The sequence below is a fragment of the Anser cygnoides genome, chromosome 4 (assembly GCF_040182565.1).
Source record: "Anser cygnoides isolate HZ-2024a breed goose chromosome 4, Taihu_goose_T2T_genome, whole genome shotgun sequence".
NCBI lineage: Eukaryota > Metazoa > Chordata > Aves > Anseriformes > Anatidae > Anser > Anser cygnoides.
This window is the reverse complement of record NC_089876.1, coordinates 7,391,690-7,407,116: the sequence shown is the minus strand read 5'-3', so window position 1 is coordinate 7,407,116 and position 15,427 is coordinate 7,391,690. Positions and strand designations below refer to the sequence as shown.

Here is a 15,427-nt window from a genome sequence, read left to right as displayed (position 1 = left end):
GTATTATCTTAAAAATGCACTGGAAAACAGAAAATTAGGCTCATTTCCAAAGCGTGGAAGTACACCTAGCTATTGTGAAGAAGTGAGGAATAAAAATGTTACATGATATAAGGCAGGGCAGAAGACCTTGTCATGAAAACCTAAGTTCCTCTGTGTCCAAATGTGGAGACGATGATGAAGTGAACCCCTTGGGTTCACACTCAAGCACCATTTCTGTGGGTTTTTTTGTTTGTTTGTTTTGCATAGCATTATTACTCCAGCCCATATAATGCTTATGGGGTTTTTATTTGATTTGTTTTAGTAAGAGAACAAACTAAGTTAAAGTAATACTGCTGAGAATATACGAGTTTGATTTGCAATTCAGCCAGTCAGTGATTTTTGCTTTATTCAAGCCAAGTATGGTACTAAGTTTCTGGTGGACTTGTATGGAATTTATACACATAGGAAAGACTTTGCAACCCAACTTTCATATAAAAATGCTAGTACTAAAAAACAGGCTTTAAAGACAAACTGCCAGAAACAAGTTGTGATGTATACCTCCTAATCTATTCTCCCCAGCATTGCTAGAGCTTTCCCCAAACCAGCAACACTTCATCTCCAAGAAACACAGAAACTTCCCAGACAAGGATGGAAAGTTAAGAGATTGAAATGCAAATCCTGTAACTGCTACCTCCTCTTGTGCGACTAAACAAGCATATCAATTTCCTCAGTTACCACTCTGTAAAGTCAGGAAAAATACCCCCTGACACCTCCCTGGTCTTTCTCCTGCCTCGTCTGTTATTTATTTATACTGTGAAGCCTCCGGCAGAGGGACTGTCTATCATGGACTTGCACAGTACTTTACATAATCAGGTACCGATTTAAATTGGAGTGAGTGCTGCCATACTGCAAATAATACACAAACATGAAAAGAGCAGAAAAAATGTGCTTTGAAGCATCAAAGGATATTTAATTAGTACCACATCTTCTCAAAACAAATACCATTTTAAGGTAGAATTTCTGACTTTGTTTATGGGTCCTACAACACAAAGAAAAGAAAAAAAGTAATTATCAAAAGAAATAGCAGTCACCCCACTGCATGACCTCTGAGTAAAAGTAAATCTATGTATTTGTTTAATTTGTCTTAAAAGAAAAAGAGCATTTACTTGAGAATCTTCCCAGCGCTTGGCTGATCCTGTCCCCAGTAGTGAAGATCTAACCCAAAAGGCATGAGGGGAGCTTTAGCTCTTTCCTCTTCTAGTTTTCTTCTCTTACTGTCAGGCTCTTCCAAAGCTGCTGGCTCAGTAGATGCAGACTCGCTGGAGAAAAATGATGAAAAGTCAATAGAGAACAACCAAAATCACAACTTTTTCTCTGTTTACATTAGTTTTTCATACCAACATTAATATTAGCTTAGATCTAGGACTACAACTACCTTTCCAGGGTTGTCTTTTTTTTTCCCCCCCACCCCAAAGGATACAGACTGTAAAACCACACACTGTAAGTATAGCACAGTGCATCATGAAGCTTAAGTGCATATTCAGATAAAGCAAGCTAAAACATATTATACCATGAATGTAGAAGACTGCAGATCTAATGAGGGCAAAAGTGCTGTACACAGGTCATACATGCTGTACTGTAACAAGAGCTACAGATCTGGTATTGCAAACCATTTTCAGAATGATCTTGCTTCTGTAAAACTCATGCCCATGTTTGCATGACAGATGCACAGATTACAAAGTCTGTTTTTGTTGACAAAATGCCCTCTTGCAGACCTGTAATGCTCATTGTGCAACATCACTGCAGAATTCATTGGTTCTCAAGAAACAGCACTACTTAATTTGGGTATTCACTAATACAGCTTAGAATGGTCTTAGTCACCTTACTGAAACATTAACTTTTTAAAAATTAAAACTCAGAATGTATACCTGGTTATTCCAAACTCTGGAGTCCTAATGAAGTAAACCCCTTTCTCTTTCTGAGATCACATTCCGGTTTGCTAGGTTTTGAGGGCTTTCCCAAAGTGGCTTCTTTCGGACAACACAGAAGTGTCTTTTTAGGAACACACCACTAAGTAGATTACTCCAGACTTATCCCCCAGAGACTCACAGATAAATGTTAAACAAGATTAGAATTTCACCAAGCTTTGAATAGGATTGACAACAAATACTTCTTTGGAATCAGCACAACATGCCTCCAAACAGCACTGATAGCATAAGTCACTAGGAACTAGGAACAAGAGACTGCTGAAACTACTTTCTAACTTAACATAGGATACGTTCTGTTTAGCCACAAACCGAAAAATCCCCCCAATAAATGGGGCTGGCTTTGTTGGTTAGGAGATGGGATAATGTTTTATCTTTTCATAGAGGTCACTTAGACAAATCAAACCTAAATCAAGTGATTAGTAAAACAGTCCTTAAGGGCCTACTGCAATCACTAACAAACCCCTACATTTTAGGCAGTGAATGTATATCTGAGGAAAATAAATGTAATTTTAAGATGTAAACAAGACAGCCTAAACCTTAGCTTGCCCAGTTCAGGAGTACTTTTCTGTGACTAATACACACAAGTAAGAGCAAGAGGTTTCTACAAATCATAAGAATTAAAATGAAAATAACCTGGCATCTGGCGGTGTTAACTTTGGTAGTTTGTCTCTGATGAGTTTCAGTGTTGCAGCTGCACAAGTTGGGTCAAGTTCATCTTCATTCCCTTTCAGCTGGGCTCCGGAGCTCGCTGGAGCTGGTCCTGCTGGTGTCTTCCTTGCTGGTGCTTTTGGGGGTGACTGAGGCTCTAGCCCTGAAAAAGAACTCAATGGTGAGTTTTGCTTGAGGTTTGCTTCCCCTGCCCTCAATGCTTCACAACAGGGCCAAAGTGGCTCAGAAGGCTGACTACATGTAGAAAGCTGTCTTTTCAATTTGCATTAGACATCAATCCCACTCACAGAGTGGGATTTCTATCTCTGAAATTTTTCTTATTTTGGAACAGAAACATACTGAGTAACTAACTGCAGCAAATCAACTTGTAAATTGTTATGACATGGTGTGACAACAAGGAGTGATATTGCTTCATCTTGGGAAGAATCGTTTTAACAATACATGTTTGCCTAAACTGTGATGATACACGTTTCTAATGTTTTTTGTATTCAAGTTCCTACAATAGGAATCATCACGGCACAGCACAGCTGGCAGGGAAGCACACCTGGTGGAAAAACTGTGTAAGGCACATCCCTGTGCTTTGGAGATCCTCTGCTACCATACTCAGCCTTTAGAGCAGAGACTATAAAAGCAAATATTTCTTTTTTCTTATTGTTAAGAGGCACCACTGACAAGAGTTCAGTTTCAATTCCTAAATACAACCTCAAACAGAATTATCTAGGGAACGTTCTTCTTTCGCAGATAGTAAAAGATACAATTTGCCAAGATAAAATATCGGAGCAGCACAATGGTATAGCCACAGGGTGTTCTGAAGAGAAAATAAATGCATGAATGACACCTGAGGAACAAGCCCACACTGGAAGGCAGTGCCAGACACAGAAATTCAGCAGCAGCAGCTCAGTGGTGGGGCAACTTAATTAATTTATACAGCTCGATTAGACCATCAGCATGGACTGTAATGATGCAATTAGATAGACCAAGCAGTCAGACAGCACATACCTCTACCAGCTGAGCTAGAGAAGCAACTCCATTAGCTGGCAGTAGTTACAAGAACTTTTCAGCCAACGACAGCTAAAACGGGAGAGATGTGATCCCTCACACTAACATAATAGCATTTTATCATTCGGAAAGCTTTTTCATAAAAGAATTGGTTGAAACGCCACCCACCCAAAAACTATCACTAAAAAAAAGTCACAATTTCACATGACTAAAATTTTCAGCAAATATTCTCAGCTTTCTTACAAAAAGCAACCTGCATTTACCCGACATGTTTTAGCTGTTATTAAATTGGGATTTTCCTTCCATCTCTTGCCCACTTCTAGACAATCCTGAAGCAAGCGAGTCCCCCAGTCCTGAAGCTGTATCCTGAAGCATTCTTGCTTGGATAGTTGTTTTTTTTTAATCATTAATTATATCACAAGCTATCAACTAGAAAAGTTGATGTGGTATCTGTGACCTGACTACTACGTGACAAACTGCAGGACCAGCAGTGGCAGGTAGCTTTGGTGCAAAAATATTTGCAATGATAAAATTAGATCAACATGACTTTATACAGAGACCATATAGGCTTACATCAAAATTTGTCAGAGAAGATATCTAAGGTCTATTGCATGCTGTCTTTCCCTTCTTTGTTATCTACAATACCAAAGTTTCCATTGAGTGTACTCTGTACTTTATCTAATAGTCAGTAACTAAGCATTTCATAATTAAAGACTAAATCATATACATTTAAAAACATAGAAAGCTTTTGAGGACAAGTAGAAATTTAAACATCTGCATAACGCAGGCACCTGCTGCAAATTCTGTTCTGCAAGTGGAAACCATGAGACAAAAGTCTTCAGTGAGCCTCAAATGTGACGACAGAACACAGGGTCAAATTGTCCTTTATGCCCTGGGCAAGCCTCCCAGGCTGACACACACCATCTGCACCCACGCTGGGAGCTCTTACAATGCAAGCAGTGCATCCACACTACCCCCACACAGGACCCACTGAACAGGACATCTACCTTGCCAGCCCTGACCCCCCCCCTTTCCACCTTACAAGGTCTTTCAGTCCTGATTCACGTGCACCATCCTGACCTGGATTCATCTGCACCACACGTTCCCTGTAACCTACGGGGTGCAACCAGGCAGAAGGCATTGCCTGACTCTGGCTACAGGTTACACTGGTGAGCTGGTGACCTTATAGATCTGCCCCCTAGGTACATATGGGCCTACACTTTCCAAGTACCTAAATCAGGAGGCGAGTCCTTGTGCAGGGAATGACATCTCCTCCGCTCCCAAGGCTCCGAGCTCAGGGCAAAGGAGGAAGCCTTGTCAGCTCCCTGATTAACCCAGCTCTTGCACATCCTCTCTCTGCAGGGAGCTACAGTGCCAATCCAAACTCCACAAAGCTGAAGCCCCTAATAAAGAGAGGGTAAAGAGAAGAAGACGTCCAACTGGATCTGGCTTGTGTATATGTATGGCCTTTCAATTTTGCTATATACAGTCACTTCAGTCATTCCCAGATCTTCTGAATACAACTGATTCCACAAAGAAGACAGACACAGAACGCTCTCAAGGCTGAGGATTCTTCTAAGACCACTGGAGAACAAACGTCTCTCTCTAGTATGGTTTATGCTAGTCACAGCAAAGGAAAATGTTTTAAGAACAGGTGATGCAGGGCAGAGGTCAGTAACAACTGTGGCAGACGGCTTACCTTTCCTTTCACAAAAGAAAGGAGCAAGCAGGACTCAGAAGAGGATAAAAGCACTAGCCATCAGCAGTCAATAAGCACTCACGGAGACTCTCTTACTCAGCCATGCCCACATCATCTTCTCTAATGAAAGTGAGAACATGTCACATTCACCTTGTTGTCTAACTTTGATTCCTAAAGTCAATAAGGCTTTAAAGAACACTTTTTTTTTAAAAAAGAATCATTTATAAGAGCAACCAATACATTAGAAAACATTAGAAAACAGTCTCAAAATTAGCAGAAGGACCAGTAATAACAGAAATTATAATTAAGCATAATAGGATGGAACTAAGCAGAGGAATATCTAGGATAAACAGCAAAAGAAATGATCTCACGTCATTTATTCAGCTGTGGACTTGCCATTCAAGAGCTATAATGGTGCCTCCACAAAAGTGTTTTTAACAGTAGTTAATATTTCACTGAAGGGAGTAATTCTGAGTTTGTCTATCTGGTAAGCAGGAAGGATAGGACTGCACCTCAGCTTCATTGCCTAGAAAGGGAAGAAGCCCTTCTAAGGTGCTTTGTATCAAAGTGAAACAGAATTAACCTGAAATATTTTGTAATAAACTCTTAAAGCATCAGGATTTAGATGAGCAAACTTTCTTTTATGTTAGAAACAGTTACAAGCCAACAGAGCCTTTGGCATCAACAAGGTTAGCTGAGAAAAATGTGACGGACAGTACCTGTAATGCTTAGACTGTATTTGCATATTAAACATTTAGCATTTAAATGTTCTTTTTGTTCATCTTTTTCTTTAAGGACAAGAATACCTTTCTGAAAAGAGCTGTTCAAAGCAAATGTTTTGAGAGCACTTGCGTGTGTACCTTTTGCAAATTGCCTTTAAATCAAAAAGAAAAAAACAGGTATGCATCTCTCACCACACCTTTATTGCTCCTTCAGAGAGAATATGTGCACATGCGTCAAAAGTTCTCAGAAAATCCTCGTTTTATTCAAAAACTTTCTACGATGCTTATGGCAAGCATGATTGCTCATACACTACACTGATTTTGTTTGGGGGGAGAGAGGAGGAGCACAGCAGAGACAAGCACTCAGCAACACGCAGAAACGAGATAAATGGACAATGTGACATTTAGATAGATAAAATCACATTCAGAAGATCAATACAGGAATTCTTAAGAGTTACAAGAAAAACTATTTTTTCCATTGATTTCTTATTTTAAACCATTAACAGAAAAATGGCTAAAAGTAAATACCTTGCTACATCACCTCTACTGTGTGTGTGGTTGTTTTTAAGTCTCTGTTTATAAAATTAGTTCTTGCTAACCAGATAAAGAGTCACCATGCAGACACCGGTATCTGAATGGTATCCAATGTCAGGGTGGGTTTTGTTTTGAAGACACAGGTGGGATTAAGTGTGGTTTTCAAAGTAAAATTCCTCTTAAGATTTCTGCTGCTCTGTGTATTTTCTTTAATGCAAGTACAGTACCTAGGTTCAAATTGTTCCAATAGCAGCTGTTAGAAAGAATCATAAAAATGTTCAAATCCCCTTTTTTGTTTAAATTGACCAAATGGCACCTATTTGCCTGAAGCAATAAAGTAGACCGTGTTCACAAGACAAATCGATAGAAGGAAAGAGAGAGGCTGGGGTTTCAGCTGAAGTTAGGCTGCTGAATGCTGACATTATTGATTTTAGCTAGTTCAGCTGGCCTTGTAATTAAAATGTAAATTTGAGAAAGAGATTATGTCCTGACAGAAATGGTGGGATTAGGGGGAGATAAAAGCCCCTCAGTGAAAATTCAGAGAAAGAGCGAGCACAGGTTTCCTCAGCTGTGTGGATTTAGACGAAATCTAGCTACTTCAGATTCACTCAAGTTTAATTGAAAAAACAGAGATAGAATATAAACAAGTACTACTGACTTCAACTTGCCTTAAAAATACAGTAATTTCTGCTTCCCATTCGTTGAATCTTAGTCAAGCTGAATGTATGTGATTTGTATTAGTACAGACAACTCCAAAACTGTCAAGAAAATCTAGCAGTTGAGGTAAAATATTTATGCACTTACTCTCTACTGTGCTCACAATGAAAAAATCAGAATGTATTTTATTCAGGAGCCACAATAAGCTTTCCTGTTAAGTAAGCAGAACTTTGCAAAGCTTACTTTACATGGACTTACAGACCAGAGAATTTATGGCAACATCTGGGGCAGAGCTTCTGAACAGCTTCAGTGTTTAAGGCCAGTTTTGCTATCTCTCACCAAGCACAACTGCGTGTGTGAACACAATTATCATAGGTGATCAGGTGGTAGGAAGATTGCATTATCTCTGGTTCTGCTACTCATAAGGGATGAAACTTTGAATTACATAAATCATCCCTGACGGATAGCTGATCATTATGAAACCATTACAAATTAAAGGAATATTCAGTTGTTTTTTTAATTGGGAGAATGAGAAATTTCTCACTACTAGATGCTATAAGCAAACTCTAAAAAAAGTCTTCATACAGGGATAAACAGGTTACAACAGTTATCATTTTTTTGGGGTAGGAAACCTCCTCCTTAGTTTTAAAATTGAGTAACAGATACAGTTTCTTATCTTACCTTTGAATGCCACTAATCAAACTGCTGCCTGCTGCTGCTGTGGGAGGATGCTGAAATGCCAGAAGTGGTTTCAGCAGAAGTCTCACAACACAGGGAAGCCGTGCACACAACCCACGGCAACTTATCGCATGGTCAGCTGCACATTACTGTTTCTACATGAATTACACTGCTTTCAAAAAGTTGTTAAGACTTCATAATCTACGATTTTAAACAACCAAAAGAAATGCCCACAGCTGCCTTTTAATGCACGCACAATCATTTATATTTATCAAAAATTTTTTGAATTCTACTTTGGAAATTCAAATTTGGAAATTCAAATCATTCAAAGAAAAAAGGTAAGTTAGTTAACTACAAGAGTTCATTAACATTACATAAAGTGTTTAAGTATTTAAAGTATTTGTTTAGTATTTTTTAAATTATAGATTATGCTAATTTGTTATAATGATAATTGTCATTAATTAACCCTAATTTTTATGTTTTGAAATCATAGTTAAGAATCAGAATAAACCAAAGTGGCAGCATTTAGATTAAAACCTTTCTATTCCTTACACCCTGATCTTTCAGACTTCTTGCTTATACTTTTGCAATCCCTGGCCATTGCTTACTTCCTGTGAGGTACACTAATATCACAAACAACTCAGAAGTATTATCAGCATCCTGTACAGTCATTAATTTTTAAGAACTTCAGAAGGCATCCCATATATGCTGTGTCCTGTCAGATTTCCCGTGGAACTTATTTACATAGAAGGACCTTGCTTGAAAGTGAGGAAGGGCTTGCAGAATCTACTGATTAGGATGCATCAGAAGAAACATCTACAATCAATACTTCTACATGGATGTAGAAGTATTTTATTGGAATGTTTTTTCCATAAATATGCAGTTCTCTTCCTTTCAAATACTGTATTATGAAAGCTTTACTCAATTATTGTCCTAAATGTAGCTATATAGAATGTGTTTGCCTACATATAGATATATTCAAAATATTACTATAATGAGGTAATCTCACCAGTAAAATTGTAATTAAATACTTCTAATGTTGTAAATGCTAAGAAAAATTCAGACTATATGTCACATATTCAATTATAGCAGATCAGGACCAGGGTCCTAACTCCAGTGCTGATATCTGTTATCTACACATCTATGGTAAAACAATGCATGCTATTTCAATCATGTAACAACTTTGTCTGATTTATATTAAAGCACTTCTAGCAATATTAAAGGGAAAGAAACACAACTCTATGTGAACTGCCTTTTTTTTTTTTTTTTTTTTAAATTTGGGAAAGGGGATCCAAATTTCACAGATTACCAAAAGCTGAAAGTAACTAATTCTGCTTGTCTTTCCTCCTGCAAAAGCCGATTTGAGTTTTCCCATAAAAAAGTCAAGTAATACCCACAAGTCCTTCTTTAGCCTAACAGGAAAGAGCACAAAGCATTAGTAGTGATAGCATGGTTCCAAGTTTCAAATTCAGTTCCCGACAACTGTGTTCCATACACACTGAAGCCTCTCAGTTTGCCTTCCCCATGGTCCCCACTGAGCTGTTTCTCCGTGCAGAACTGTTCTCCATGTTCTTCACCTGTAGGAAGAATTCCCTCAGGAAGCTCCCAAGGTATGGAGAACAGACAAATCAAACCAGACTAAGAAGCCATCAGGCTTTTAAAGCAGAACCCAGAAAAACTGAGAAGCCATCGTTTCATTTCTTCTCGTTTAAAGAAAAGCTTAAGTGTAACTTTTAATTTCCGTTTATCTATCATGTGTGTGTCTACTTAGTGATTCAACAGTCAGCAGAACCTCAGCAACTTCATTCCCAGATACTAAAGCCATCAAAAACATTTCATTACAGCTGATGTAGAACACAATCTTTTGGTTAGTTTCAGTGATGCACTTTTTTTCATGTAGCTGATGAAAACAATTTGCTAAGCTGCTCTTCTGACATACATCTCTCCCCAGATAAACTCACCTTTCTTTTTGTATGAAACACAGCAACCTGTTGGCAACAAAAGCTGCTGTACCAAATCCACAGTGTTCTCTTACTTGCATTGACTCATCCTTAAGTCTAGCCATGAGAAACAAGCTCTCTCCTGTGGATGCCTAGGCTTGACAGAAACCGAACCATTTCAAAAGCCATTTCAAAATGACTTTCAGTAAGTTTTGCAAATATGCCTACCACCAGGGAACCATAATCAATCCTAATAACAGAAAACTAAACAAATTATTTTCCTGAAAGACTAATAAGTACTGAAAACAAGTCTTTCACTAAGTATTCAGACATGTTTAGATGCTCTACTTAGACGTGCTCAACACTAGGCACATAGAGTTTGTGCTTTTTCCCTGTGATTTCCAGATTTTCATGTATACCATTAAAAAACATGGAATAGAGAAATACCTAACTGGAAAAATCAACAGACAGTAGAAATGTAATCTGTTAGTCTATACAGTGTGTATATATATATATACACACACACATTTTGTTGTTGTTATTCCCAGTACAGGCTGTTAATGGTTATAGAAAATGCCAAAGCTGTAAAAATCCCACACCTTCAATGACTGGTTACAGCTGTGAGTTTATCCATGTTTCTAAAATGCTCAGGGAGCTGCGCTAGAATATTTTGTGTAGTCTGAAATATTCCAAGTTCTCTCGTTGTAAATTCAGGTGGTGAATTCTCTACTAAGGAAATAGTCTCGTTTTGTGTATATACTTGTCAAGTTGGGGTACAAGCCTTCTTTCCCGTGTTGCTATGACATTTCATAGAAGAAAAAAAAGGTACTTAACACACAGAAAAGACATGACCCAGACACCATCAGATTAGGAAAGGCAGTTTGGGGACATCTAACCCACAAAAGCACATCACACTGTGATGTGAAGAGGGAAGAATTTCTGAAATGGATAGAACTAACCCCTGGGATTTTAGAACTGCAGCATTGATCTTGATATGAAAAAAGCCCAAACAGATTTTAAGACACAATGTGAGCCACTGAAGTGGTTATCATGGACCTAAAAACATTTTAGTATGAGGCTTAAATACAAGAGAAATAATCTGATGAACAAGATTTGAAATAACGATTTATGTTCTTGATTGCACAGTCCTTTCCCACATAATTCTGAATAAAGGTTGAAACTTGACAACCAGTTGATTGCTCCCTAATCAGATGGCTTCCCCATGTCACCACTTGTAAAATGGCAATACCACTTCCCTGTGCCTCAAAGTAGTATCACAAAAATAAATTTGTGAATGCCTGCACTGAGACCCAGGCAAGAATTACGAGTCACGAGAAAACCCATTAGTACCTTGATATTACTTAATTAGAGCGGGATTCGGCTTTTAGACAAACACCCACATTTAACCATTAGACATAGGTGCCTGAGCTCTCTCTACAGCAAACAGAGATCTATGCAATATAATCACTGGTGTCAGGAGAGATAACAAAGGCCCCTACATTCCCTGAGTGGAACAGATCCCCAGACTCTGTGGCCCTCCCTAAGGCACCAGCAGCAGCAGAGAGCAGTTGCTTGAGGAGGTATTTTGGACTAGATCAGAGAATTGTTCTGTCTTCACCTGGAAAAGCACCTCTCTCAAACCTGATTGCTTCCCCGTGTGGTTCAGAGCTCAGCTACAGCAACGTCAGGGCAGGAAGGAATCTCTTCTCCCAGTGTCAGCTCCAAATTCTGTCTTTGGCACAAGAACTGTGTCATAAGCCACAATTTCATTCTTGCCCTTACCCACCTTCAGGCTTTAAGCCCTGACAGCTGACTAACAAAGGCTGGAATGTGGGAAATCTCACGTGGAAATAATGCTTTATATTCTTTAATTGTACTTCTTCTCTCCCCAAAGCTTGCTTTTAAATAAATAACGACTCAATTTTTAAGCAGTTAGCATACTGACCGTACAAGGGGCAGTTGCTCTTCAATAGAAATGAGCAACATTGGTGCAGAGCTCTGAGAGAACTGGAGTGCTCCTATGAAAATTATCTTCACAGTGCCATTTCTTTTTCAGCCCAGCATTTCTCTTTAACAACAAACTGCATTTACGACGGCTCTGTGGTACCACAGGACGGCTGGGCTCGTCTGTTGCAGACATCAGGTGCAAGTGTAAATAAGGATTATACAAATGGGAGGTCATTAAAAGTCTGGTAATGCTAATTTGGCATGACACCCCTAATGGGTTATATCTTCACACTTCAGTTATCTAATCACCTAAATTCTTTTAACAAATTTACATTTCATCTTACACATGGAGATTCAAATTGACTTGTTTAATTCTCCCTCCACCCAAACTATGCCCATGCTCAGTTTATCTTACATATTAAATATCACCATCAATTTTGGGATAATCATTATCAACTACATACACATGCATGCACACACACAGAGTTATTATTACACTTGTACATGGCTTCATGCTTATGCATACAAAACCTACCATCTTTATCTTTTCCTTTTTCACTAACTTTTCAGATCTCACAAGAACCAAAAAAGGATGTGGGTGTTATTGGAAACAGCATCTGAGCTTGAAAGGTTGTACCTTGTCGGTAGGATACTTCCATTTTCCTAAGAGAAGTGAAAGGCAATAAGTGACTTTTATATTAGGAATCTAGATGTCACATTCCAATCCAGTTCCACGGTCATGTTTTACATCTTTTTTTTTCCTGCTTAGTATAAAAAGTTAATTTGAGAAGTTGCTCACTTTTCCTGGTTTGTTCAGGTGAAGTAACACAAGCAAAAAAAAGCTTTAAATTGTTCACACCTTCTCCACAGCACTGAGAATGTATTTTACATGGAAGGTTTAATGTTGCAGTTAAGGCATTCTGCTTGCACAGACTTTCGTTTTCTTAGCTCAGCCTCTTCATGAACTGAACGTGAACTAATGAAATGCAGCAAAAACCCAACAGGATTATATTAAGATAAATCTAAAGTCCTCGCTATGATAACTGCGCTTGCACATGGAATAAAGAACCATATTTAATTAGAGAGGTGGCCATCTAACACAGCCAACTCTCCATGGTTAACATGCTACTTTGAAATCAATAAATTCTTGTGTAATATGGTAATTCACCTTTCTAAACAAAAATGTGCCAAAGGGATGCTTACTTTGCTTTTGCTCATTAAAAATATATACACAAGTGAGTCCAGTAGAGCAAACACTGTTCCTGATTTTACTCATGCAGACCTGAAGTAATTACAAAGAAGTCAGTTGATTTATGCAACACTTATATACTGGCTTCTGAAATTGATTTTGAACTAGTAACTGATAAGTTGGTCCAAGAAAGCACTTAAGCATGAAAAGATGGAAGAAAGGACATGCATAAAAAGACTACCTGAACAGATACTCTTTCCTGAACTGGGAGTTTAGGTAATAACTTTAAACGAAAGCTTAAATGACTTCCTAAATGACTTCAGGAATATCAAGAACGGTTCATATCTTTCAAAATGCTATTTTTAACAAACATCAGATAAAGAACAACCAAGTGCGACCATTAGCTCCTACATAAATGCATGCAAACAACATGAGAGAGGTGTCATTTCCTGATTGGCTTTTTCACTATAAGGTATGTTCCTATCAGCAACAGTTTAAATACAAATTGAGAATTTCTTAATTAATTGTATAGATTTTTAAAATATCCTTGAGTAGACGAGTATGACTGATAGGTGACCAGACTAAGTTATCATAACTTGTTCTTTTATCCTTTTCCACGAGCAGGAATTCAAATGGCAGCTAAGTGTTGTATTAGTGTGATACAAAGGGTGGTAAGATACTTTATTTTTTAAATATGTGTCCATGAGAAAGACAGGAGAAGGAAGGGAGAGAAGGAAAAGAACACATTTCACTTCCAGTAGAAGTTAACAAGTAATAAAGAGAAATTTCACGTCAGGACTCATCAGGCTCCTGTTAAAGATACAAAACTCAGGTTCCAGTGCCTGGAACTATTAAGGACCATAGCTATCTTAATAACCAACCTCATTTGTTCATTTATTTACTATCACCACCAACATTTTGTTTTACTCTTGTTAGCCATGCATGCATAAGAAACTTTTCACAGCTACCCAGAAGGCAGCTATCCCTTTCTACCATTATATTCTTTTTTTTTTGCAAGTCCCATTATTAGCAATAATTAGAACTTAAAGTTTATTGCAGGACTGAGGCAGGTGGGATAGCCAACATATACTGTCGTCCTTTTATCAAAATCTAACATCATCTTCCAAGAACAAAAGAACAGCTGCTCAGTTCCTATGTGTCCTTGTGTCCTCAGCCCTTCACCACTGTCCTGTGTTTGTTTCTAAAAAGCACACCCCATTCCCACGTCACTTTCCAGCCTCACCACTGTCTCAATACTCCCTGTTGCACTTCACCTTCCCCAGCCAGCGGCTGGACAAAGCACCTGCCTGTCGACTGTTTCAAGCAATGCATGTGCTAAAAGTCAAGTCAAACAACATTGCAGGTGGGGAAAACAGACAGGTGTGCAGTCTGATCAATGCAGGCCTTACGTCCAAGGGTGCCAGGGTGTCCTCGCAGGTTAACTCCAGATGGGTTAAGATGGACTGAGGCCCTAGCAGGGCCCGGCAGACCAGGAGATGTCCTTGAGCTGACCTGAGCCAATACAGGTTATCACTACCAAACATCTTTCGCTGTCTGTAGCCAAAACTGATAGCAGAAGACGGTTAAAAGGTCACCTGAGCCACATCTCCTTGGGTTTACGCAGGCACACCTCTTTGTTTTACAAAAAAGATACATTTGGCTCATAGAGATAATAGCTACAGCCTGAATTTTATAATGCAAACAGCAGGTAAATTACACATAAATATGAATGGGATCAAAAAAGGTAACACAGAAGCAGCCTTACACAAACACCTGTGGAGAAATGTAGGCACAAGAAACTTACTATGATGTCTAACTTTTTTTAACTTCTATGTAATAGCAGCTACCCTCTCCTCTCCTCTGAACCATAATCTTCTGACTCTTAAAATACGCAATGCTATACAGAGCTGCAAAGCTGCAGACACTTAATAAGCTAGATGGACAAAGGACAAGAAGTAACACACTGAGATTTAATTATTTGAGATGAACTTTCTTCAGAAATTTCCCTCTCAATTTCACAAAAATACATTACAAGTACATAATTTGGTTTTTTTTTTTTCATCTTTAAAATGTATTAAAAGAAGGCTTGCTTTATTTAAACAAAGCAGTCAAGACCAAGATTATATTTTGTCATCTGGTATGTGCTCAATGGCTATAATTCTGGACTTGAAGGTTGAGATCCTTTTCTTATCTTGTGATAGCAACATCCAAAAAAAAAAAAAGCCCACTTTGTGAGCTGTAAATTGGCTACCCCACAGGAGGAAGCAGCTGCACATCTCCAACTGCTTTTAATACTACTAATTGAGACAAAACTTTATCCCATCTCACCAGACTGTTACAAATATTTCTATTATTCAGGCTTGTTTATAGCTTCACTTTGCAATCCCTTTGCTCCCTGTGTTTAGCACACATATAAGCACACACAG

General features: G+C 38.4%; 1 protein-coding gene across 1 annotated transcript in view; it reads right to left on the bottom strand.

Moving 5' to 3' along the window:
- The window catches only part of UVSSA (UV stimulated scaffold protein A), a 54,694-nt gene that overhangs the window by 14,927 nt on the left and 24,340 nt on the right, over nt 1-15,427 (bottom strand). Inside the window, exons 8-9 of the mRNA XM_048081466.2 lie at nt 2,601-2,778; nt 1,146-1,298 (exon numbers count right to left, since the gene is read on the bottom strand). Of these exons, the coding sequence (XP_047937423.2) occupies nt 1,146-1,298; nt 2,601-2,778 (331 nt within the window). The remainder of the gene's footprint in view (nt 1-1,145; nt 1,299-2,600; nt 2,779-15,427) is intronic.